The 27,302-nt window shown below is 37.0% G+C and overlaps 1 protein-coding gene across 4 annotated transcripts in view; it reads left to right on the top strand.

Moving 5' to 3' along the window:
* The first annotated feature begins 7,136 nt into the window (after positions 1 to 7,136).
* LOC105475343 (inhibitor of growth family member 3) overlaps positions 7,137 to 27,302 on the top strand; it is a 30,321-nt gene continuing 10,155 nt past the window's right edge. The window contains exons 1-6 of one of the 4 annotated variants that reach the window (XM_011730518.2): positions 7,137 to 7,295; positions 7,535 to 7,606; positions 9,677 to 9,777; positions 11,985 to 12,050; positions 24,825 to 24,921; positions 26,706 to 26,777. In XM_011730518.2, the coding sequence (XP_011728820.1) occupies positions 7,268 to 7,295; positions 7,535 to 7,606; positions 9,677 to 9,777; positions 11,985 to 12,050; positions 24,825 to 24,921; positions 26,706 to 26,777 (436 nt within the window). In that variant the 5' untranslated portion in view covers positions 7,137 to 7,267. Of the gene's footprint in view, positions 7,296 to 7,534; positions 7,607 to 9,676; positions 9,778 to 11,984; positions 12,051 to 12,594; positions 16,303 to 24,824; positions 24,922 to 26,705; positions 26,778 to 27,302 lie in introns of those variants that run through there. The other 3 variants (XM_071094572.1, XM_071094573.1, XM_011730531.2) reach the window with 3 other exon arrangements.

Here is a 27,302-nt window from a genome sequence, read left to right as displayed (position 1 = left end):
GAACTTCTGCTTAATACTCATGCATTCGTTCATTCAATAATTTATCACATCTTTATTGAACTCATATTACCTGCCAGATCTGTGGATCAACAGATGAATAAAACATGGTTTCTGCCCTTGAAAAATTCCAAATGAGTCGGAAAGGCAGGCTCTAGACCACGATGTGGTAAGTCTCATAAGATATTCATGGACAGAGTGTAAAAAAGCACTGTATTATCATACTTCTACACTTTATTTCCTCAATGGCAAGAATACCCTAACCTACTTAACAAAAATACTTTTTACCCTACTAGCAAAATAAATATTCCTAAGACTCTACTGATTTGGATTCATTGAAGACAAGGTAAAAAATAAAAAATATGAAAAAAGCTAAAATTTTCGAAACACCACTTCTTGTCAGTATCATAGAGTACCTGTGTGATACTAGAGAGCAGACAAGGAAAATCTTTGGAGCATTTCCAGCAGTGTAAAAAGTCCTTATAGTCACTGAAATATTCTCATATTGTGTTACAAAGAGAAGATGGTTGGTAATTTATATTTACATTACCAGTCTCACAAAAATGAATGCTGGAGAGTCTAAGTCTTTCAAAATCAAACCCAGGGAAACAGTTAAAGACAATTATGGCATTGTGTATAAATACATTTACACCTGTTTCCTGTGAGAAGTATTTAAATATACTTACCTAGCATATCTGGCACCTGAAGCAGTTAATTTTAACATGCTCCTTCTCTATACAAGAATATTATTTTTCAGAAATAATCATGAAATTACATGAATAATGATAATGAACAAAATAAATTCAGAAAAGGCAAATTTTCTTTTTCTCAGACTTTATCATATAATCACGCTTGTGGTGAACAATTAATAATTAATAGCATTGAAGAAAAAAGTAATGATTATCTTTAAAATTAGATTTAAGCATTTTTTTGGAAAGAAACAATGGCCTGTTACACTAATGAGTCACTACATTAAAATGTTATAGCCATTAAATAAAAAACAAGAAGAATAACAATCTTAAAACAATACATTTCCTTTTTCAAAATATTCAATTCAGTAATGTGTTTCACATTTAAACTAAAATTTGCATTTAGTAAACAAACACAAAGATACTACACCTAGCAGTTCAGTTTCACTGTTTTAAATTTAAAATACAAATAAAAACTCCGAGTGATCATATATAACTGAAAGAACTCAAGTTGTATCTTGTCTTTTATGTCCAATCAACTATTTACATAATGTCTCAGTTATTAAAATTTCACCAAAACTGAAGCTAATGTTTAGACCTTAGACTATCAGAATATTTTTTCCAGGAGAAATATTTCATCACTGACATTGTTTAGAATTGCTGGCTCATGGTGGTAATAAAAAGCAGGCTGTAAAAGTCAGTTTTATTATTGTTTATAAATCCTCTAACGACAATACATCCCTTTATTTGCCTTCTCTGGGGTGACTGCTTCCACTGTAGTGCCCTTGGCATGGCACTTACTAGATCATTTATCTCTGTACTGTCAATTCTACAAATAATGTTTTTCCTGATTACATTTATGTGCTGGACACTGTGCTAGGTACTCTTAAACACTGTCTCCTTTGAGACTTGTCACAATCCTACAATGCAAGTGTTCTTTCTTACTCTCATTTCATGAATGAAAAAACAATGTAGGGACTCTGAGTAACTTGGCTCAGGTGATATGAGTAAATAATAGAGACAGGAGTCAAACTCAGATATGATTAAAAAGCCCACAACCACCCAATACTACTTTTCTTATTCATGCAACAAATATGAACTTAGTGTCTTCTGCAAGCTTGTAACAGAGCAGTGCATAAGAAACAATCCCTGTCAGCCAAGGATCAAGGATGAGTTAATCATCTACTTTTCCTAGAGGTGGTCACTCTCCTATTTCTATCATCATAGATTACTTTTATCTACTCAGAAACTTCATCTAAATGTCATCCTAGCATAGGTACTCATGTGTGCCTCCACTTTTTTTTCCTATCCTCTCCTTCTGGAACTCCTACGAATCAGGTATTAGAAATTTCAAATTGATTCTCCAATGGTTACATGTTTGTTTTTTGTTTTTTTATTTCTTGTTTGTTCTACTTCCTGGTTTAATTTCATCAGTCGTGACTCCCAGTACTCACATTTGTAGAATTCCTTTTTATTCTATCTGCAATAATTTCTTCACATCTTCTTTTCTTTCAGGGTTTTGCAATGTTTCAATGCGAGCTCACCATCCACAATTGCTCCTCTCTGTGTCCTAAGATGAGGAACATCCTTAAAGGATATTATTATATATTATTGTATTTGCCTCTCTGGGGGGGTCCCTCATCTTTTGCCAGGCCAGACCAATTTTTACTGTTTTGTTTAAAGGGTCTCTGTAGCTTGCGTGCAGTCTGAATTTGGGTTCCACACCCGTGCATGGTACAAGTTTGAGGTCTAAATTCCTCTGGGTTGCCTTTTCACCCATGATCTCAGGTGGATGGATAGAAAGCTTTATTATTGTTTCCCCAGGCAACTTCATAGGAGTAACCCTTCCTGATTACTGGTTTATTACAAGATGGTTAGCGTTAGCTCCCTGCAAGCACAGTACCTGAGGCTTGTGATATCTTTACACAGTCAGAAACTAACAAGTAAAGCCCAAAAACTCTCAAGTTCTTTCAGCTTAAACTCTTATTCTCTACACCAACTTTGAGTTTACTCTTATTTCTGGTACCTGGAGATTTCATTCTCTAAGTGTTATCCTTACATTTTTTTCCAGAATTTCTATTTGTTTTGAGGGAATGGTTTTTTGATGGCTTTGTATCCAGTAACCCACCATCTATCTCAGTATTATCCCTCTACCATCCACTGAACGCATAGAGAGCAGTCCCCTTGGCAAAATCTCCTTAACTATCCTCCCATTAGACACTTGCCTTCTGCCTCTCTCTCCTCGTTTACTCCAGATTCTCCATTACCAACGCCCAGCAACCAGTCCAGGAAATTAGAACGTGCATAAAGAGGTTTCTTTAGTAGGTATTAGGGGAGTGGGGAAAGGCTGAAAACTTCCACAGGTGTTTAAAGGGAAGAATACCATCCTATTGATGCTGCTTATAACCAACCCAGTGAGTGACTCGATGAGTTTCGAAGATGTAAAAGCAGGTTTATGTCATGATAGCATTTTACTCTGCTTTCTTCCCACATCACAGGGATGATGCACTGCTTGGTGTAAAGTTTAAAAATTTTCACTTCAAAGTTTTAATAGGTTTCAAGATGGTAGTTTTCTTTGTAAGATAGGAAAGTGTTAGAACCTTAAGACTTCAAGCAAGGGTTCCTCGAGAAACATGCTATGTTAGGGACTTAAATTTCCCCTTGTCTTAGACTCAAAACAGTCATATTCTATATCTACTTTTGAATCCTTTCCCTAAATTTTAATTCCATCTATTTTTATTTACCTAGTAGCCTTAACTGCAGTGTTTTTTATTTTGTTTTGTTTTGTTTTAGACAGTCTGGCTCTGTTGCCCAGGCTACAGTGCAGTGGCGCGATCTCTGCTCACTGCAAGCTACGCCTCCCTGGTTCACGCCATTCTCCTGCCTCTGCCTCCTGAGTAGCTGGGACTATAGGCACCCGTCACCACGCCTGGCTAATTTTTTGTACTTTTAGTAGAGACGGGGTTTCACCATGTTAGCAGGATGGTCTTGATCTGACCTTGTGATCCACACCTCCTTGGCCTCCCAAAGTGCCGAGATTACAGGCGTGAGCCACCGCACCTGGCCAACTGCCGTAGTCTTGCACAGCCTTCCTTGCTTCATTTCTCCCTTATATTTAGTATGACAGTGGCAGAATCACACTGGTAGGTGAGATAATCCTAAGTTCTGGTGGTGTCTAGCCTCAAGAGAAGCAGGGGCACAAGGTAGAGCTAAGAGCAGCGAAAAGGAATATGAGTAACTTAGGAGGACACATATGATATTAATGATGGTAATAGTTGATGTTTATTGAATCATAACATTTACATGGCATTAATATAAGTGTTTTGCATAGATAATACTTCAATCCACACTCCTATGATTCTGCTACTGTTTCTATTTTCCCATTAACAGATCAGGAAACAAAGGGACAGAGTGTTAAAATTACTTTCTCAAGGTTATACAACTAGTGTTAGAGAAACTGACAAAGAAAGGGGGGAAAGGCAAGGAAAAAACTAGATCTTCTCTGGGGGCTCTCACCAGCAGGAGTTTGTGGGCCATGTATTTACTGTCTTGTACTTGTAAGTTTGCCAGTCTCTGTGTCTTTTCATTCCCAATTTCAAATCACAAGAACATGCATCTGATAGGTCCAGCTTTGGTCAATCCCTGATAAATTAATGAGTTTTGATACAGATATGGTCAATCCATATGAGGAGCACTCCCTAGAAAAGCAGTATTGGTTTTAAGTAGGAAGCCACTGGAAAATGGTATCTACTGTATGACCTAATGATGTAAGAAGTTATCACAAGCCTTTGCAAACATAATTTCTGCAGCTCAGCTGATACATGTTCCAACAATAAGAGTTACATTTATTAACTAAAATATACAATGTGTAAGTTTTATTTTTGGTTTCTGTGGAGTGTGTATTTATACTGACTGAATTGGGAACCATTTATTATCTCATTTCCCTTAATATGGAACACTCCCTGAGGAAGCTCAGTTTACACTGAAATGATGGACTTCTATTTATGATAGCATACCATTTTAGCTACTCCGAAAGAGCCACCTGGCGAAAACAACTAAAAGTGCTAGATTTTAAAAAATACACTGATGAACTAGTAGGAAATTAAGGAATTTTCAGAGGTAATATAAAAGGGGAAAAAGAAGGAAAATGAAAATATCCTGAGAAATAAATGCAAGCCAAAGTAGGCTTTTGTTCAGATACTATCTGTCAAGTTCTGGACACCTAGAGCTCTTGCTTTAATAGCTGTGCACATGCCAGGGTCAGAAGATAAACCCAAGTATCAGTTCAAAAGGAAGAGTCTTATAGCAGACAAAAATCTGGGACCCCAATGGACTATACGCTCCATGTAAGGGTAAATGACTTATAAGCCTCATGCACAAAATAGGCCAGTAATGAAACGTGTCTTGGCCTTGGAGCCCAGTAAAGAAAGAAAGAAAAAATTCTCCTCTGAGAATCTGTAACAATTCATTTGGGATAGAGGCCCAAATTCAATCTATCTGTGCAATACAATAAACCTCAAGTGGACAATTTAATCTGGTCCTAGGGTTTATGATGTCTCCAAACAAATTGACAAGCAAATTCTAACGCTCTCCAGGAAAACTCAATTTCAACTCCAGTCTCAAAGAATCCTTATGCTTGTAATCCCAGAAACAGGAATTCAGAGTCCAAAATCACAATCCAACAGGAAATAGGCACCATAAGCAAAAGTGCCCATTTCTGAAGCAATAGCGCAAAAAGGCCCACACATTTTTCGATATTAGGTTTAACGGAAACAAGATACAGACTAAATAATTTGTATAAATTAGAAAATGGCTTGAAAAGAGAACCAAATAGAACTTCTAAACCTGAAAAATTCTGAAAATTCTAAAATAAAACATATAAAAGAAAGATTAAGATAAATAAGAGAATAAAGAGAGTAAGTCTTAACGGAAAAAATGAGAAATAAGCAATACTGAAAAGACAATCGTTGAAAATTTTCTAGAATTGTTGCAAGACACCAATCCTGAAATTCGGGAATCCCCTCAAATCCTAAGCATAATTTTAAAAATTTAAGGAAAGAAAAGGGAATAAGGAAGGAATTTAGACTTAGATCACTGCAAAACTGCAAAAAGACGTCAAAGAGAGCTTAAAAGCAACCAGAAGGAGAAAGGATGGGAAAGAGGAAAGGAAGAAAGGAGGAAAAGAAGGGAGAAAAAGATTGAAAGTACTTGATTTTAGATGCAAGTAATGAAAAAATTAACTAGAAACTAAAAAATTCTAATTCTTATTCAGATCGAAGTAAGGTTCCGCTGAGATTCATCATGATTCATCATTCACGACAGGGAAGTTTCCTGCTTAAGATGAGTGAAAACCTTGAGTAAGAGTATGTAATGGAGAAGGAAAGCAGGGAACACACACACACAGTTTCAACTGCAATCTGAAAAACAGAAAATGAAAAATAAATTATCAACTAATGACAATTTCCCCAGAAAATCGAAGAGCTAAGAAGAGAGGAAAACAACACCTAGTATTTATTGAATGCAAGAGTTTTTAATAAAAACAATGTAAAAAGAAACTGAGTAGGGACGTACTAACTATATCACAGGAAAACCTTCGCTGGGAGACGTCGAAAAGTAGAAAAAGAACGCCCAAGACAACCAACCTCGAATATGGACTATTTACTCAACATAAAGTTACTGCTATTACAGCCTATTCGAGATGAAGGCTCCATCCGTAATTCATGGCTGCTCACTATGATGATGATGATGATTACTACTATTATTTGTGGGTGCACATTGTATGTATAGATCAATTACATTAGAATGACGATTAGACGGACTGCAAACTACAATATGTAAGTGGCTATTGACACTATTTGTGCATCTTTTAATCTGGGAAATGCATATTCACTCCACAGTCTCAGTATAAACCATTTCAAAATTACACGTAAGCCAACCAGGTGTCTCTCTTATATTTTAGGAGTGAATAATAAGGATAAATTCCAGCAGAGAGTTCTGGTTTAAGTAACCCAAATTCCCCGAACTTTGCTGATTATTCTAGCGTTTAGAACCTTTGCTATTTGCCTGGCACTTCTTGAAACCCATGACTCACAAACGCCGGGGCATGGAATCACAGCAAAGAACAGGTGAAAAGTTGTTCCTAGTTGTGTTATGCAGGCGCACACAACTCCCGCCATTCTCTGTGCAAAAATCAACAAATAAACAGAGGCACCGCATTTCGGATTCTGTTACGCACTGTTTGCAATGGCGCCTGGTATTGGTAGTTTCTACGAGGGGAGCCGCCAGCGCGCCAACCCTTGCTCAGCAGGAAGAAAACTACATTTCCCACAAAGGCACGGGGGCGAACACCGGCCGGCTTACGTCATTCCTTTAACCAACCAATAGCAGTTCCGGGCGGCAGTGAGGCAAGCGCCGTCAGGCGCCAAAGTGGTTTTTTTTTTTTTCTCTTTTTTTTTTTTTTGCCGGAGTCGAGCGGGTGCTGCTAGCGGAGGCGCCATATTGGAAGGGACAAAACTCCGGCGACAGCGAGTGACACAAATAAACCCCTGGACCCCCTTGTTCCCTCAGCTCTAAGGGCCGCGATGTTGTACCTAGAAGACTATCTGGAAAGTGAGTGCGCGGCGCTGGCGGCGGCCGCCGGTGGGACCTGCGGGAGGGCAAGAGCGCGAGTGGACGGGCAGCGAGATGGCGGGAGGGAGGGGGCGGCGGGGGATGTTTCTCTCTCACGGTAACTGGCAGCCTCGTTGTGGGCTGCCGGCCCCCTCGACCCCCCTGACGCACGCGCGCAGTGACGTAAGCGCGTATTTCGCCGTTGGCCCCGCCCCTCTGACGGACTCTCCCTTTGACAGTGATTGAGCAGCTTCCTATGGATCTGCGGGACCGCTTCACGGAAATGCGCGAGATGGACCTGCAGGTGCAGAGTAAGTCGGCGCGTCTGCTCTTCATGTTGGCTGCGCGCGTTCAGTGCCAGACTTGCTTTTCATCACTGCTAGCGCCTAATGCTCTTTCACTGTCCTCTGGCTCACTCCGCTAGTGCATAAGGAGTTGTCAGAAAGAACTGGCAGCCCTGAATCTCGCCTTTTCCTTCCCTCCCATGCTACTTTTTTCTGGCTTTTGCAAGAGGAGGCGGCATTGGGACAGGTGTATTCCTTTCTAGAATGTAGGATTGTGCAAAAAATATTTCTCTACCGTCATTGAGATAGTTATCTATGTTTCAATGCACGTCAGCATAATAAATGTTGAGATGTTGTCTTGAGCCTTTTCGTATCGAACTTAGATTTCAGCATTTATACTTATTTTAAAGTTCATCCTATTCAGTTTTTCAAGAGTGGAGAGCATAGAAGCACAGGTTATATATAGCTCTTTAGAGACCCTGGCGAATGTCAAATTTTGAAAACTTAGTTACACATTATAAGATACATTTTAAATTGTAACAGAATCGTCATTTTCTTGGTTAAAATGAGTGACAGAAATTAGATTTCACTGTAAAGTTTCATATGTGCTGTACTAAAAGTTTTAGCAGTTAGTGAACATTTATTTTTCTTTCAGTGATAGCTTGGTAGTCTCTGTGACTTTTTCCCCAAATTAACTTTACTCTTTCGTAGAGCAAGGACTATAAATAGGTGGCTTAGGGACCACTTGCTGCAGCTAAGAACCTGTCCTTTTCACTGCCCCTGTCTTCTCTGCCCGTGACCACACACCCACTTCTATACCCTTTGTTTATGCGTATATTTTTCCAGTAAGTTTCAGGTGGCACATAATAAAAAGTGGTGGCATGGAAGCCACCTTCTGTTCAGTGGATTGTGGTATGAAGTATGAATTGTGTGTGTGGTTCTCCAGCTATCTCACAAATTCATTTTAATTTTAGTGTAGTCGAAATGCTAAAGATTTGCTGAAGTATTTTCTGCAGGACTGAGCATAGACATGGATGTCAGATAGATCTGAGTTTGTTTTAGGGCTTTACTAATTTACTCATTGACTCTGACTGTATTACCACTTGTGTGGGGCTTTCATTGTCTATAAAAAGAGAATCATCTAAGGATTTAAAATATTACAGATGGATTAGAATTTATAGTATCTGATACAAAGTAGGCATTAAATAAAGGGTAACTTATTTTAAATTTATTTTTATATTTTGTTTAAAATTTTAAATTCTCATAATTTGGGCTTACAGTATACATATTACAGGGTTTTTAAACGTGCATTTCTTTACAGTAACGAATTTTCTGAAGTTAATAGATATTATGGATTAACAGAACAGTGTGCCAAATAAATTCAGAAATGCTTATTTAAACAAAGGAAGATACTGAAAATTAACCATAGTACTTCACAGAGTCTTTAAAAGGCTATTGTGGACTGAAAATCTCCAAAAGAAGTATGCTATGAAAAGATTTTTCTCAACTTATGTAACAACAGAATCCTTTTTATTAATTTTTCCTTTTTTTTAAGCAGACATCCAATGAGATGATTAGTCTTAGCACTTAATTTGGGGAAAATTTATCTAGAATTAATGTTTAAATGATTGCACCTACTACTTTCAGTTGGGATATGACATGATGAGATGTTTAATGCCTTATACCAAATCTTTTTATCACTTTTTCTTGTTAAAAGAAATGTGAGGATTATCTAATGGTGTTTTCATTGTGTTTTGGTACATTTGTCTGATTAACACCTATAGCTTTTGACCCCAAGGCTGTATTGCTCAAAAATTATAGGATAGAGCCGATCTACTTTGTTGACTCTACTTTGGCTATTGGAAAAAATTTTGAAATAACAAAAACAAAAATAATCTGTCAATAAGGAAAATTGTAACTTTTTAAAGGAAGGTAATTGAGGCTTTATATATTTACATAATCAAAGCATAACATATTTAAGTTACTGGCAAAGTGAAAGAGTATATATTGTCAGATTTTTTTCCCTCCCTAAATCAAACCATGTATATTTAGTATATGAATTGGGTCATTTAATATGATTTTTTTATTATGTCATAGATGCAATGGATCAACTAGAACAAAGAGTCAGTGAATTCTTTATGAACGCAAAGAAAAATAAACCTGAATGGAGAGAAGAACAAATGGCATCCATCAAAAAAGTATGTGCGACACTTTGGATAATTTATCAAGAAATATTGGGACCCTCTGAAAAAGATATTTCAAAATTAAATAGTGATCTGGATATCAAAATAAGGGAATATTATCAATGACTCTTTAGAATGTAAATAATTTAGTGTGGTTTAGAGCTTCAGATAGCAATTTTTAGTCATTAAAGCATTTTGGTAATTAAAAATATTGTTTCAATAATTAGTGACTATTAGAAAGTGACAGAACATTTAAAAGTTACATTTTTTTTCTATTTGTTTTATTCTAGTTGTGTATGATTAAAGTTGAGTCATTTCCAGAGATGGAGTACTGTATTCCAGTTTTGTCCACAAACTAGCGTAAATAAACATCAGCAGACCTTGAAGAATATTTTATATATTGCTAGGTACTTGAATTAGTGGACCCACAGAAGAACAAAATCTTAAAAGTTAGAAGGAACTTAAGAAAGCCTTTTAGTTAAAAACTCCAAATTTGCACGTGAATTGGTCTGGAAACATAGAATTCTTTGAGGTTTTGTTAGTTTTATAGTGGTTATAGCTCTCTTCCAGAACTGAGTGAGTATACACTCACATCTCAAAGTTTGCTTTACAAATATGATCCAGTTCATTCCGGGATGGATACATTTGAAGAACAACTGAAAAGACTTGAGTTTGGTCATGACTCTGCTATTTAGCTGTGTGACATTAAATCTTGATATTTCTGACTAATAATGCCTTCCGAAACCCAGTGTTCATAGAATTGTTCAAGGATCAACTAAGAGGCCGGACCTGGTGCCTCACACCCATAATCCTAGCACTTTGGGAAGCTGAGGCGGGTGGATAACCTGAGGTCAGGAGTTCGAGACCAGCTTAGCCAACCTGGTGAAACCCTGTCTCTACTAAAAATAGAAAAATTAGCCAGACGTGGTAGTGGGCGCCTGTGATCCCAGCTACTTGAGAAACGGAGGCAGGAGAATCACTTGAACCCGGGAGGTGGAGGTTGCAGTGAGCCTAGATCGTGCCACTGCGCTACAGCCTGGGCAACAGAGTGACAGAGTAAGACTCTGTCTCAAAAATAAAAAAAAAACCCAAAAAAAGGGATCAATTAAGAAAGAAATTTGGAAACTACAAATTGAGTAGTAATGTTGTTATTTATTCTACCACATGGAGGGAAGATTATTTCTGTTAGGGGAAAAAAAAATGATACTCTATAACAGAAGTGGTCCTAGCTTGGAAGAAACCTGGAGGGACATGTATTTGTGAGTATAGACATGATATAGCCACATCCCAAAGTCACTAATCATCTCTTTAACCTAATAAATTTTTGGTGGAGTGCACCTTGAGTATACCCTGAGAAGTCTAGTACCCCATGGAAATTCATAGTATCATCTTCTTCCCCCCTCTTTTTTAAAAAAAAAAATTTAATAAGTTGAGGCAAAATCTAAAATATAGATTGAGTTGTATGAATATATACCTATTTTAAAGTGGGAGTTATAGAACAACTGGAAAATAGGGAAATGCAGATCAGAATCCTTTCAATAGCTGAACTTTAACAAATTTTTTTTAATGGAATGCAAATGTACTCTACAAGTTAGATAAATTTTAGTTAACTTTTTATTTTAAATACTGTTCGTTAACTCATATAACTTTTTCTAGACTTACGATGGCATTTGCTTTTAATTATATCCTTTCTAGAAATTCTGAACATCTCCCTTTTACTCTTGGCCATTGTGCATAATTTCTAACCCTTTTCCATCCCACCCTATTTCTAACAGGTTTTTGTTTTGTTTTGTTTTTCGTTTTTTTGAGACAGAGTCTCGCTCTGTTGTCCAGGCCAGAGTGCAGTGGCCCAATCTTAGCTCACTGCAACCTCTGGCTCCTGGGTTCAAGCAATTCTTGTGCCTCAGCCTCCCGAGTAGCTGGGATTACAGGCGCCCACCACCATGCCCGGCTAATTTTTGTATTTTTAGTAGTGATGGGGTTTTGCCATGTTGGCCAGGCTGGTCTTGAACTCCTGACCTCAAGTCATCCGTCCTCCTTGGCCTCCCAAAGTGTTGGGATTACAGGCGTGAGCCACCATTCCTGGCCTCTAACAGGTTTTTTATTACTAAGGTAGGATGACTGTGATAACAAGGATGATAATGAAAATGCAGTTGTATGTCCTGCATATGAATATTTTTAAAGAATTAATTTATTTTTGAAATGAAAATGTTTTCATTCAGGACTACTATAAAGCTTTGGAAGATGCAGATGAGAAGGTTCAGTTGGCAAACCAGATATATGACTTGGTAAGTAAAAGTAATGTGCGTACTGTGTCATAAGTACTTGGATAATAGATTATGTCTTAAATTGTATTGGCTTAAGTGTAGTAGGAAGAAGCAACTAAAACTCAAGTATTGCTTTCTTGATCACATCCAATTTGACATTTCAGTGTCCATTATTTTATGGTTTCTTTGTGGAAAAGTCAGAGTCCACAGTGTTAGTGAATGTGGTGAGAACTGTACATTTTAGCAAGTCTACACTGCGGTAAGGTGGTTTCTGATGTTAGATATTTTTTAAACAAGAATTAATGTTTAACTTTATTTTCCTAATCCTTGTCTTCTTAAGGTAGTGTGTTTACTTACCTCACATATCATTTTGAGATTGTTTCTGTGGTAAAATACACCTGAGAAGACTGCCTTGACAAGAGTTGTTGGTAGTCTGGTTGAAATGAAGAAGAATCATTTGAATCAGTGTTTATGTGAGTGATGTTAATAGATAGTATGTAACAGCTGTGTCAGTTGTTTACACAATACAAGATGACAAACTTTAAACAAGATTCTTTTTTTGCAGCAGCACTTCTAAAAGATTGAAAACACCAAGAAGATAGATAGAATATTCACTATTTCTCATATTGATGCAATTATGGTGTTCTTTTTCATTTGAAACATCTTCTCCTAAAATACATACTTTAAGAAATAGTCATTTCTGTTTTTGCATTAAAGTAAATTAAAGCAGAAAACAAGCTCACTTTTGGCTAACTTCAGTGTATAGATTTCACACATATGTTGTCTTTCCTGGGTACAGATTTATTACTGAACAAGTACGGGTAAATAAAATGTCACTGGTGAGCAAGACACAAGATAAAAGGTGAACACCACATATGGTGTGAATTGTAAATGCTTGTACCAACCTTGAAAACATGTGTCATGTAGAGCCATGGAAAATGTTTATTTGTTTTTATGTAGTACACACATTTTAATGGCACTAATAACCTGGGCTCTTTTGTTCATACAGTTATTCTGAAAAAAATTTCATAAAAGACACTGCTTAAAGATAGGTAGAATAGGCTGTAGCTTGATTTACTGTAGAATAAAAACAAAAAAAGTTCTTAATTGTTTCAGTCTTTAATTATGTCTATAAACTTAGAAAAAGTCATTAACATTTGAATCTAGACTGATTTGTTTAGTAACATTCTTCCTCATATTTAATGACTGTATGTATCAGTCCTTATTTAGAGACTGCCTGCCTTTTAATTCATATAGCTCTTTGGTTCTATTCTTTGTTTTGTTTATTCTTTTGTTGTTTTACTGCTTGTTAGACCTTTACTAAAGATATTTTGTGTATTTAGAAAAAATATAAATATATGCTTTTTAAATATGTGTGTGTGTGTATTCATCTCTTACTTATAAACCACACTGTTCATCCACTCTGTGCCTGAAAAAAGGGAGTTGTACCTGGGTATAATGGAGGAATAAGAAGCAAATAATACTAGGCCGGGTGCGGTGGCTCACACCTGTAATCCCAGCACTTTGGGAGGCCTAGGTGGGCGGATCACGAGGTCAGGAGATGGTGACCATCCTGGCAAACATGGTGAAACCCTGTCTCTACTAAAAATACAAAAAAATTAGCTGGGCGTGGTGGCGGGCGCCTGTAGTCCCAGCTACTCGGGAGGCTGAGGCAGGAGAATGGCGTGAACCCAGGAGGCGGAGCTTGCAGTGAGCCGAGATTGTGCCACTGCACTCCAGCCTGGGCGACAGAGCAAGACTCCATCTCAAAAAAAAAGTAAATACTAGAAATGGCTTTTGTCCTCAAGGTGTCTGTAAACTACTGTAGTGGGGCAGACATACCTGCAAACTAAAATGGAGAACCTATTCAGAAACATGTAATAAACATTAACACAGTTGAATATTAAGGGGTGTCTGCTAAAAAACATTGAAGTAAGTCATGCAGAGTTACTTATTGATTTCTTAGAGGACATAGGAAGAGTTTTGAACAGAGTTTGTTTAGAAAGTCGGGGTGCTGAATTAGGTATTGAGGGGAAAGCATTTCACTCAGAGATAATGACATAAACAGAAGGAAAGTACAAATTCAGAAATTAATTGAGAAGGGATAGATTACCAAGGCTAGAGAGTGAAATTATAAAGGCGAGGTAGTAAATTTAATAAAACATAAGAAATGTAACCGAAAGCACGTGTCCATAATGGATCCATGCAGACGTGAGTTCAAACCCTAGCTCAGCCATTTGACTGACACCATGACTTTGGAAAAGTTACTTAATCTTGAACCTTAGTTTCCTGCTGTAAAAAAGCAATATTAATTTATACCTTACTGGAGGCTTTGCATTAAAATACATATAATGCTATTAGTTTGGCAGATAGTAGGATTTGCTCCTTCTTTGAGAACTCAGTCCAACTCATTTCCTGAACTGGGATTTTCTAGTTTCCTGAAGCCACTGCTTCCCTTTCAACTCTGCCAAGCTGAAGCTGCTGTCTCTCACTCCCCTAGTATCTCTGAGGCTTCTTTTTGTCTTCTTTTTCTTCCCCCACCCCTTTTTTCTGCACCCTCCTTTGCTCTACCCTCTTCCTTTTTATTTATTTTTTCTTTTTCCCTTTCTCCCTCCCTGCCTTTCTTTTTAAATACTTTAATCCTATTTCAGGTGAGCATTATATCCTTAATATAAAAAATCCCTTCTCTTTCAGACTTAGTGATAATCATCTCAGTTGCCCTCTACCTTTTATCACTATAATTTAATGGCTTCTAGGTGAGTCTCAGATTGAAAAACTGGCATCTGGTTCACAGTTCTCTGTTGAAATCATCTTATACTACCTAGCCATCTACTTCTTTGGCTTTTGTAAATACTAATCCACTTCAGTTGCCACAGACTGAACCTGATCATCACTTGGAACTGCCCTACCTCTGATACTTCTTGCATCTACATTTCATTTCTTCCTATTTTATCAGCCCTTTCCTGTTCAGTCAAGAGACTGGTTGAACTCTTGATCTCTTTTCTTATAGGTACCTTCCACATTGCTGCTGCCTTAGGGCATGTTTTTACTTGCTGCATTTTTGCTTCATCACTTATGCCTTCTCTTTTTAATCTTTAGCCTCTTTTCTTTCTATTGGCTTCTATACCACAGCATTTTAACATGCTCAGGTCTTCCTCATATTTAAAAAGAACCCAGACAATCTAATATAAATCCTGTCATGACCATGACTCTGCTTTAGCCAGTGTAGTCTGTAGTTTCTCATTCAGACTCTTGGGCACTCCCTTACCTTTGATTTATTCCAAAATTTATGGCAATTGGGGTTCTATTTACCAACCCTCTAATTTCATTTCGTAAATTCTTTATTGCTAAATTCATCAGACAGCTTCAATTCTTTTTAGCTGACAGTATTGGTAAATTTAATGCTTATTGCTATTCATTTTGTCTTGCCATTCTTGATCATGTATTACCATGTGACTGCCTGCTCTGGATGCTCCCACCTTTGTGTCCTTCCTTAGTCTCCTTCTTGGATTCAGCCTATAATGATGGTGTTCCTCAGGGTTCTATCCTTGACCTACGTGGTTTCTTACTCTTCAAGTGGTTCTTACATGAAGGTGATTCTCTTCCCCTCTTCTACCTGCCAAGAGGGCCAGGAAGACCAAATTCCACACACTAAAGACCTGTTCTTTCAAATGCCAGTTTTATCCCCAACCTTTGCACACCACCCAAGTTGAGAAACACTCCTCTATTACCATTCCATGTGTTCTGTTAGTGTTAACAATTATACATTAATTATTCCTTAATTAATCCAAGCCCAAGCTGTTTCTTTTGAGTCTTTTAATCTTATCTGAATATTCCCAGACCCTAGAACTCAGTGTTTTGAAATTTAAAACTCAAAGCATCTCCTTTTTCTTCTCTAACTACCCTTTCCTGTCCCACCACCAACTTTTTGTTTCTAAATCTCAGATGGGGCACTGACCTTGTAGTCATTCAGATTAGGGCACTGAAAGTCACCCTATACTCCTTGTCACTAACTTCCTCACATTTAGTTAATCACCATGTGTTGTTCATTTTACTTTATAAATACCTCTAATTGTCCTTTCTTCACCATTGCTGTAGTTCAAGTACTTAAAAAAGAAATGTAATTATGGATAATATATGTACATGTCCTAAGTGTACAATTGACATTTTGACAGACCAGTACCCCAATCAAGATATGGAACATTGTCTTTCACCCTAGAAAATTATCTTATGTCATTTTCTAGTGTCTGTCCCCTCAAGTACTCTTCGTCTCTCACCCAACTATAATAGCTTTTTTTTTTTTTTTTTTGAGACGGAGTCTCGCTCTGTCGCCCAGCCCAGGCTGGAGTGCAGTGGCGCGATCTCGGCTCACTGCAAGCTCCGCCTCCCGGGTTCACGCCATTCTCCTGCCTCAGCCTCCCGAGTAGCTGGGACTACAGGCGCCCACAACCACGCCTGGCTAATTTTTTGTAATTTTTAGTAGAGACGGGGTTTCACCGTGGTCTCGATCTCCTGACCTTGTGATCCGCCCGCCTCGGCCTCCCAAAGTGCTGGGATTACAGGCGTGAGCCACCGCGTCCGGCCCTATAATAGCTTTTCTAAATGGTTTTTCTGCCTTTGATTTATCACTGTTTTCCTAAAATACACATTTAAGCGTGCTGTCTCCTTGTTACTTTTTTTTTCTTTTTTTGTTTTTTTTTTCAAGGCAGAGCCTTGCTCTGTTAGCCAGGCTGGAGTGCAGTGGCACAATCTCAGGTCACTGCAACCTCCGCCTCCCAGGCTCAAGCCTCCCAGGTGCTCGTACTACAGACACCTGCCGCTATGCCTGGCTAATTTTTGTATTTTTTGTAGAGGTGAGGACTTCCTATGTTACCCTCAGGGTTGGTCTTGAACTCCTGGGCTCAAGTGGGAGGCTTTGGCCTCCCACAGTGCTGGGATCACAGGTGTGGGCCACTGCACCCAGCCTGAAATTCTTAAGCATTTTGCTACTGACTTGTTTGATCATGCCATGTAGAAAGTTCTTGATTTGGTTTCTGCCAGATCTCTAACTGCATCTCTTTGTTGTCCTCTGTCCCTCACCACCATCCATGTGCCCGACCGTGGTGAATATACTGTGTCTGCATGACTCTTCCTGACTGGGATGAGTTTCTTTTTCCTGTTTGCTTGGTAACCTTTTCCCTATCCTTCATAATCCTACACATGCCTCTTTATTAACATAGTCTTGATAACCTTGATATTCATATCATTTATATCTAGGAGAAGATATTTGACAGCTTATGACAGGAAAGGCATGTAAGAGTGGTATTTACAAATGCATTTATTTTTCCCTCATATAAAATACCTGTTGGAGGAGGCACACCAGGGTTTGTATGGCCACCCCAACGCAATCACTGTCCCAGGCTGCTTCTAATCTGTTCCACCATCCATTCTGGACAGGAAGAAGACTTGCAGTAGGGGATTACTCAGAAGGGTACATTTTGTAGTTTAGTCAGCTCTTTGAAGGAGTCTTCCTGAAAATCTTACTTACTGCCATCTTATTGGCTCCCTCTAGCTACATGATTACCCCAGATAGGTGAAGTTCTATCAGAAAGAAGGGGAGAATAGAAACTATGCAGCTAATTAGCAGTTTGTGCTTTACCCTGTCCTCAGACATATCAGCCTCCAAATCAGTCTTACTGAAGTGATGTTATTATTGATCAAATAACATTGTAATTATACATTTACCTTTGCTTTTGTGTTTGTCTTCCCTAGTATAAATGTCAGGAACTGTGTATTTTTATTTTAGTGTCTTCAGAACCTAACATAGCTGTTCTTCAGTAAATATTTGTTGAGCAAAAATCACCTGAATATGTTAATAGAGAAGAAGAAGCACTAACGTGACCCCCAAGTTAGGAGTCTTGGTGAGAGAGTTTAATGCTGCTATTGTTGGTGGAGATGTATTTTCGTTGGGAAGCAGTTTCTCCAGGGTACTAGAGTATGCTGAGATTGGTTCGGTTTTGATGGACAGACGAGGACAGACTGCAGTATACAATAGCCACTTCTTTTCAAGGCATGACTTCAAGAAGTAATATATAATTCAGGTGAAATTAGTTTCCTTTATAGCATCACTTTGAGAGACAAAACACCCAATCTTATGATCCTTTTCTTTGCTCCAATCTTTTTGGTTTCCCTATTACTAAATTGCTCTCATAATTTTGTTACTGTCTTCAATTTGGATCGATTTCCTTTTCTGATACATAAGTTCATTTTGAAAGTTCTTGTAAAACAGGATTTGCAGATGAGCATTCAGTAAAGGGAATATTTTTTGCAATAAAAACTTATAGTAATAAGTAATATGTATGTTTTGAGCATTTTAACTAAAAATATCTTCAACTTTATAATACTTTTTCCTTCCTAGTTTTAATTTGTTTGTTTTAAAAGAGCCCCCCTTTAATGAAAAAACAGATTTATTAAACAGTGAAGTAAATTTTACTATTCAAAGTAATGAAAATATTGGGCCTCCAGTTAACATATTCCCTAAAAAAATCATTTTTTTTTTTTTTGAGATGGAGTTTTGGCTTGCGCCCAGGCTGGAGTCCAATGGCGCAATCTCAGCTCACTACAACCTCCGCCTCTCGGGTTCAAGCAATTCTCTTCCCTCATTCTCCTGAGGAGCTAGGATTACAGGCGTACACCACCACCCCTAGCTAATTTTTGTATATTTAGTAGAGACAGGGTTTCACCATGTTGGTCAGGCTGGTCTCAAACTCCTGACCTCAGGTGATTCACCCACCTCGGCCTCCCAAAGCGCTGAGATTACAGGCGTGAGCCACCGCACCCGGCCATTTTTTTTTTTTAATAAAATAAAAAATATTAGCTCTCCTGACCAAGGGGTCTGAGGGTAGGTGAGGTTTTTGGTCATTCTGTACCCTGAGAGCCTGACATAGTAGATTAAGTGAACAATGAAGAGAAAGACAAAGGTTTCCAAGGTAATCTAATCCAGTGTCTTCCAAACCTTAGTCATCTCTTTCATGCCTTCACGATTTTTACAATACCTGCATACTAAGTAAATTTTTAGATGAAATATGTTTAAGAGGAGAACTTACTAATTTGATACTACAAATATAAGTAAAATACTAACATCACTTATGAATACATAATTACCAAAATGTCAAAAACAATTATGTACCTTCCTGGAAAACTTGTGCTTTGTGTAGCACATATCAACACAGCGTCTTGTAATATTTGGGCACTTTATGCCTGAGGGAAAGAAATTTACATTATTACCCTTACATGTAATTAGAGTCAGATATAAGGGAATTACTGACTTGTTCAATTGGGAGGTCACTAAATGGAGTTACCCTGTCAAATTAGTTATTCTCCCTGAAATAACAATAGTAAACATCCAAATGTAAGTTGATAAATAATAGAAATGGCATTCCTATAAAATATAACATCTGAGAACTGAGACTACTAGTCTGCTTTAGAGGGGAGTGGATGGGACATAATGTAAATGTAAAACTACAGTAAATTCTGTTCTGAGATATTTTACCCAAAAAACAGTGATATACTTGTATTTGTACAACTTTATATAGTGGGAGAGTATGACGTGGAAGAGTATGACTTTCATTCATTCAGCAAGTGTTTATAGAGCTCCAGCTATGAGCAGTCACAGGTAGCAGGTGGGCAATAATGACACAGACAATGCTGAGGCAAAATGTTTTTTGTTTGTTTGTTTGTTTTTTGAGACAGAGTTTCACTCTTTTTGCCCAGGCTGGAGTGCAATGGCGCGATCTCAGCTCACCGCAACCTCCACCCCCCGGGTTCAAGTGATTCTCATGCCACAGCCAGTAGCTGGGATTACAGGCATGCACCACCACACCCAGCTAATTTTTGTGTTTTTAGTAGAGATGACATTTCACCATGTTGGCCAGGCTGTCTCGAACTCCTGACCTCAGGTGATCTGCCCACCTCAGCTTCCCAAAGTGCTGGGATTACAGGTGTGAGCCACCGCGCCCGGCCTGGCAAACTATTAAATAAAGACTATTTTAGATTTTGATAAGTACACAGGAGGAAATAAACATTGTGGAAAGGAGAGAGGAAGGGGGAGAAAGGGAGAGAAAAGTGAATAACTGGTGAAGGCTGTTAAGAATGTAGTCTAAGGAAATGACATTTGAGGTGGTACTTGGAAAATGAGAAAGAACCACCTGTTGGAAAAGCTAAGGGAATAATGTTTCAGGCACGTGATATACCAAGTGCAAAGTCTGGAGTGGAAAAGACTTGGCATGTTGAACCAAGAGAGAGGCCGGGGTGGTTGGTCTGTGGTCTGTAATGGGAAAGGAGCAGCGTGAAAGGAAGCAGGCAGGAACTAAGGTATGGGGGCCTTGCGAGCCAATCTAGGAGGAGAGTGATTCTTAGTCTAAAGCAGTGGGAAGCCAGTGAAGGACTTTAAACAGAGGCATGGAGTATAGACCTTAAAGGAGATTTTGTGTATGTATGCCTTTGCTTAAACATTATATTATAGGAATTTTAGACAAGCATGTATTACTTTTACAGAATTTATGGTACGTCACCATAGTATGTAATTGTGTTTGATTTTGTCCCTCAGTGTTTTATATGGCACTGCATTGCATTGTATCTTTTTCATTGAAATATTTTATTTACTTTTAAACCAGTAGTAAACTTTTTTTTTTTTCTATGACCATCACTGCACTGGTCACCTCATTTATTAAGGAATAAACCAAACTATGTATTATCAACAAATGAAGAAATTTGTTTTAGGGGTCCAGTAAAACTGACAGTTTATTTTAGTAGCCATTTTAGTGAAATTTGACTAACACACACAAAATCTATCCTGTTAAAATAATTTTCTTCCAGAAACCTGATACTCATAAATAGTCGTTAAACACTTATTTGTGTTTCTCAGCCAGATGTCACTGTCATAAGGATGTATTAGATTGCAATACCTAATAAAGTTGATTTATACATACCCTGATAAAATTTGAGCTTTTAGTTGATGCTTGAATGATTTTAGCAGTCTCTTGCAGTGCTCAATACCCTTGAACTTGCTTCTTTTTTTATATCCTGGCCTGTTCCTGAGATGATTATATTTCAGATGCACATTTTACCTATAAATTTGAGAGTTTTCATCTGATACTCTAATTAAGGAAATATATTATGTGAGTTTGACCTTTTGATTTCTGTCCTGTCTTTATTGTCTTTCAGGAAGATGATTAGACAAAGTTGTATGCTAAAGCCTCTCAAGTATTTGTTTCAGCATAACGATAGGTCACATTTTCATCTAGTTTAAATGTAATTTAGAGATATAAAGAATCATTTTCATGACCTATCATCTGAGAAATACTTTGCCATCATGGTTTCTTTTTCTTCCCCAATTTACCCTCTTACTCGCTATTACCAGACCCTTTCATGGATAGAAATTTAACTTACTGCTGTCAATTTCAACTTAGAATGGAACAGACTTGATTGCGTATTTCGAAAGGGCAAGCTAGAAATCTAAATTTTATAAATTGATTGTATTGGAAGCAGTAGATCATGTAGAGACTTTAAAAAAGCTGTATTTAGTTGTGTTTGGGTCCATTCGTGATACACTTTAAAATTTGAATATTGGAAAACCAGAGAATCAAAAAAGAAAGAGTCACAGATTACAGCTCTATGCAAATATAGGATGAAGGATTTGTTGTTTTTTTTGTGCAGAGGGGCCAAGTATGACTTAAATTTGCTGTGATCATGAGTATGTTAACAAGTAATGTTGCTAGAATATCCTTTGTCTTTAAAGAGGCTAGAAAAATTATAGGAGTTTAAACTTAAAGCTGTTATGATTTGGGGTTGTAGATATGATTTGGGGTTATAGGGCAGGGAAACTTTGTTTATAGCACTTGTTGACATTAACTGGGAAAAAAATGAGTAATTAGACTCTGTGGTTAGCCCTGTCTTAGGAATCTGTGGCTAATGGAAAAATCTCTCAACTGGATCAGTACCCTCTTTACTATAGTAAATCAGTGTTATGAAAGCAGATGTTTGTGGAAGGGTGAGGTAACTTAGGTCCTTGCTTTGCTTGATGCCTGTGGGGACAACATGGTGATCAGCTGTAAGAGGTGCTTTAACCGTTCAGAATCATGTAGGTTGAGGGAATGCACATGATGGATTTGAGGCAAGTTCGCAGCTCTTATTATTGCTGTTTAATATTGTTTAAATATCCTAGTGCTTTATAGCTTAAGTTAATTCTTGTGGTCAGTGGTACTTTCCAACTTCTAATTTGATTTAGTACAGCAGTGATAAATAGAAAAATAATTCTCATTGCCTAATAATTGTTTATAATAAAAATCAGTTCATAATCTCTTTTACATATGAGGAAGTGAGAATGACTGGAAGCCGTCTTTTAAAGCTGCCTACCACCAGTGGTTAAGGCTTTTCTGTCTTTGTTTATTTTAACTATGAAGTTGGTTTTTAGAGTTACTAACCCTTTAAGTTCTAGTGCCTTTTCTGAGCTATCTAGTATTGAAAGTCTCGTCATTATTTTTCACATTTTCATATGTAATGAACTTTATCAATATATTTAATAAAATGAAACAATCCTTAAATGCAGAGGTGAAGTGAGTTAGAGTAATGTATATGGTATGAAAAAGAAAATTCTTTATCTCACCCTAACCCTACCCCCTCAACCTAACATTCTTGCTTACTGTGCTTTATATACATATTACACGCTACATCATACTTTGTTTTTCTCTAAGCATATTGTCTGTCTTTCTGTCTCGATACATTTTTTATTGTGATTCCTTTTTTCCCTCTATTTGAGTACAATCCATCTTTACTGTCTAACTAATTCATACCTCCTTTGTGTCTACCAGTGTTATTTTTTTATGTACAACTTTTGACTCTTTTTGAACTGTTGCTTATTTGTGACATCTAGACTATATTTTTATCCCTTATTATATTAAAAATCATATGTAAATCTTGATTTGTCAGCTAAATTCTAATTCCTATAAAGGCAACAATTCTCTTCCATTCTTCATATATCCTTCATTTAATCCAGCACCAAGCACATAATAGCTCAATATTTATTATTAGTATAATTGTAGGTACAAAAAGCAGTGGAGTGTTTTCATTGCATTAGCGGTCTTGGAACCTAAATATGAATATTTTTTCTGATTTCCCTTGAGATTAAATTTTGACAATGAAAGAGGTATGCTCAAATAACAGACGTCTGTGTTCACACTATTATTGGAAGGGAGGTTCCATTAAAGGATGCTCAATTACCTGCAGATTCTTTGAATAGGAGCAAGGATCCATAATATGTGATGATACAGGTTTTTAAATATTCTAGAACTCTGAAAAGTAATGTGTGTGTAAAGGTAGAAGGAAAACTGGCTTTCAATTATTGAAAAATCACAAACCAACACCCTAATGATTGTTGTTAATATATAAAATACAAATAATAGGACAGTATTACTAGTTTTTATACTTGAGTTATATTATTCTGAAGAATGTTTTTCAAAAAATAAAAACAGTTGTTTTCTGCATGCAGAAAGTTCAGAGGTCAATGTCAGGTAAATGGCAAAGCACAGTTCATTACAAATAAAGTTAAATTTGGTTTCTGTAATGCATTAGCTGTATGACTTTGGCCATATTACTTAAGTAACCCCTCTGAGCCTTAATTTCTTCACCTATAAAGTAGAGACAGTAATAACCTCAAAAGATCAGCTTGAGGGTTAGAAAAGATAGGTCATCTGATGCGCCAAGCACATTACCTGCTCTTCGTAGGCATCTAACCCATGCACATTGTGTTTTGCTACCTTTCTCTCCTTCTTCCTCATGTTAGTTATACATGGTTTAATTCTAAACCTTACTTACAATGTTGCCCTGATGCAGTATCATAGCACATTTTGATATCTGTAAGAAAGTTATTTCTAATTCTAGCAGTAATCCAATGGGAAACTAGACTTGGAAAAGGATGTTGTCAATAATGTGACATGAATATTTTTCAAAGAATTTGTGTGTTTTTTTGTTTCACTTCAAAGTAGTTTGAAAAAGTATTAAAAACTTTAATATTAAGCTTAAAAAATACATTAAGACTTTTTTGTTAGCTTGAGGCGTCATACAATTTTCTGAAGCTAGTCAAAAGATCTCTCAGTGACAAAATAAAATTTTGCCACATTAACTAGGGAAATTGTATTTTAAATAAAATAATTTTAACCAGGCCCTTTGAGGAATGGAGTTTTCTGACTAACAACCCCTTTTGTTTCATCTCTTCACATAAGTGTTTACAAGCATTATGATTCACTCTCATGCCTTAGAGAAATAAATGTATAGAATATAGGAACTTCTTTGTAGACTGAGGATCTTTCATCATTCTAAATAATAGCTTTTATCGTGTGACAGTGACAGTGTGGATGATGGCCTTATAAGTAGGAGGAGATTAGGCTCTAAGTAATCATAGGGCGTATTATGAAAAGTGACCAGCCTCCACCATCCCCTCCTCCCATTCTCTAATCCCTAATCAGTTTTGCTTTAATTTTCATGTCCTTACTTCTGAAAATGGAGTATAGAACATTTCCTAACAAGTTGAGAGTCTGGGTCTTAGAACTTAAAATTTATTAAAGGAGACTTCGGAGATTATTTAGCCTAGCACCCTCATTTTATAGATTAAAAACCTCTGAGGCATAGGTTAATTGACTTGCTCAAGGATACTAAGCAGATTGACTAAAAGAAACAAAGATTTAGGTTTCCTCATTAAACTGACACTTTAACAGTGTCCCAAATTTTGGTGGTTATCTTTGATCTTCTTTGAAACAGGTAGATCGACACTTGAGAAAGCTGGATCAGGAACTGGCTAAGTTTAAAATGGAGCTGGAAGCTGATAATGCTGGAATTACAGAAATATTAGAGAGGCGTAAGTAAAATTTACAGTTTTCCATCAATATTGGACAGTACATGTGCAAATCACTGAGAAGACCTTGTCTCACAGAGGCTTTTGAAACCTGCCCTTCAGTGGATGGTGGCATCCAGGTCAGATAGCTTGGACCCTAGCAGTTGGAAATGTTTGGGTCATGGATACTGAGAGAGATAATATAGGATATCATCCACTCACTCTTTATGAAATAACATATTAAATAATTTTATATTCACATATATTAGTAAGTTGAGTGGTAAGAACAAATTTAAAGAAACGTAACCATCGGGACACAAATTAACCATCTTGCATTAAGTATGTTGACTTTACTCTGCCTCTTTATACACTTAAGCTTTGAGGAAGGTTGTTAGTTTCTTAAGAATTGTTTTATGGCTTTTCCTTAACTGCATATACTGAAAAAGATTCCATTGGTTTCATAACACTACCTCTTTTTCTTAAAGAAGTGTTTCCCTCTTTCCCTTATCAGCAAGAAACCATTTTAATATTTCTTTGCAAGGCTCTATTTGATCTCCTGCTATAACTTACCCCTGTCACTTCTTTGGTGTGTCTTCCCAAAAATGGAAGCGTGAGCACTGTTTCCTTGACTAATTTAGCATTTCCTCCAACCTAAATAGGTAATATACATAAAAGCAGTTAGTGTGGTACTTGGTATAGAGTAGGCACTCACTGGATGTTAATTGAACCAAGTTAGTATTATGGCTGATTTCTACTAGAATTTAATTAAAACTTTCAAACATATTTTTTCTTGATGCATTTCAACAGCAAGAATATATACCTGTTTCTACACACAGATGAAAGGTTTCTTTACAGTGCCAATCTTGTGTATCTCTCTATATAGTCACTAGAAGTCAGCTAGGGAAGCCAATCACAGATCTGTCTTGGTGTCTATAGTTGCATTTTTGTGTTCAAAAGTAGATGCATCACTTTAGATAATCATCTATTTATTTGTGATACTTTTCTTCTGGAGGAACCCTATATAAAGATAATAAGTATTTTGAGACAAAATTAAAAATTCTGTAGCTGCTTTGATTTTTAAAAAATGCTGATGATAGCTGTGAGTAATGATAATTCATGCCTATTCAGTACTGCAGGAAGGTTACTAAAGCATCCTCTCTAAGGACACAGACATATGAAACAAAATTGGATCAAGTTATAAAAACTGCTCCACCCTGTGCCCTGCCATAATTTCATCTCAAGGGATCAAAAATAAACCCAGAAAAATTTATTTAGAGGTGTTTTAAAGCTTGGTGTTACAAATTCTATTCCTCACTTTTTGCAAACAAATCCCTAACTTCTTTTAGGAAGTCTTTATTACCATAATGTCATTTTAATGATCAAATAATTTTTTTCATATAGTAATGTCCCCCATCACATAGAACTTTAGAATCTCCCATTAAAACATCTTCAAGTCAGTAAAACTAGATTGACTCTTACCAGTAATGAGATTACAATGTCCATTCATTCATTTATATGCCACCCACTGTGGTGAATTCCCTAATTAGACACGAGTATTCCTTGAGCCATATTGTACTTAAGGTAAATATTGGGAAAGGGATAACTTATTGTTTAGAGAGAGGATATACTCAGTGTGGGATGGACAGTGGTGATCCTCTAACATGTCTGGCTAAAATAATACAGGCATATGCATCAGAACTTGCTAGTCCTCTGCTGGGTAAGGGAACTCATTGCCTGTAGTTGAGTGACATGTGAAGTTCTGCGGTGACATTTAATGGTGGTATATCTCTGTGCCTCTCTTCTTTTAGGATCTTTGGAATTAGACACTCCTTCACAGCCGGTGAACAATCACCATGCTCATTCACATACTCCAGTGGAAAGTAAGTTTGGTGTAGTGCAGCTAAGTTTTAAAAACAATGAAAACCTTATTATATCATCTGTATGTTCTCTTTTTTTAACTCTATACAACCAATTGAGAAGTAAATCCCTTCTTTTTTTTTTTTTATTGCAAGTACTGGCAGACTTATCTTTTTCCTTGAGGAGAGCATAGGTGATTCGGAAATGAGTATTCTGTTTTCTCTTAAATGTGTAGAGGGAGAATGTATAGTACTAATAGCATATATTCCCTTCATATACATACCTGATTCTCCTTAGGGAGCTAAGCATATATTCTAATAACATATATTCCCTTCATACGCATACCTGATTCTTCTTAGGGAGCTAAGCATATATTTTAATAACATGTATTCCCTTCATACTCATACCTGATTCTCCTTAGGGAGCTAAGCATATATTCTAATAGCATATATTCCCTTCATACACATATCTAATTCTCCTTAGGGAGCTAAGCATATATTCTAATAACATATATTCCCTTCATACACATACCTGATTCTCCTTAGGGA

The sequence above is a fragment of the Macaca nemestrina genome, chromosome 4 (genome assembly GCF_043159975.1).
Source record: "Macaca nemestrina isolate mMacNem1 chromosome 4, mMacNem.hap1, whole genome shotgun sequence".
In the NCBI taxonomy this organism is placed as follows: Eukaryota; Metazoa; Chordata; class Mammalia; order Primates; family Cercopithecidae; genus Macaca; species Macaca nemestrina.
This window is presented reverse-complemented; position numbering and strand designations above follow the sequence as displayed.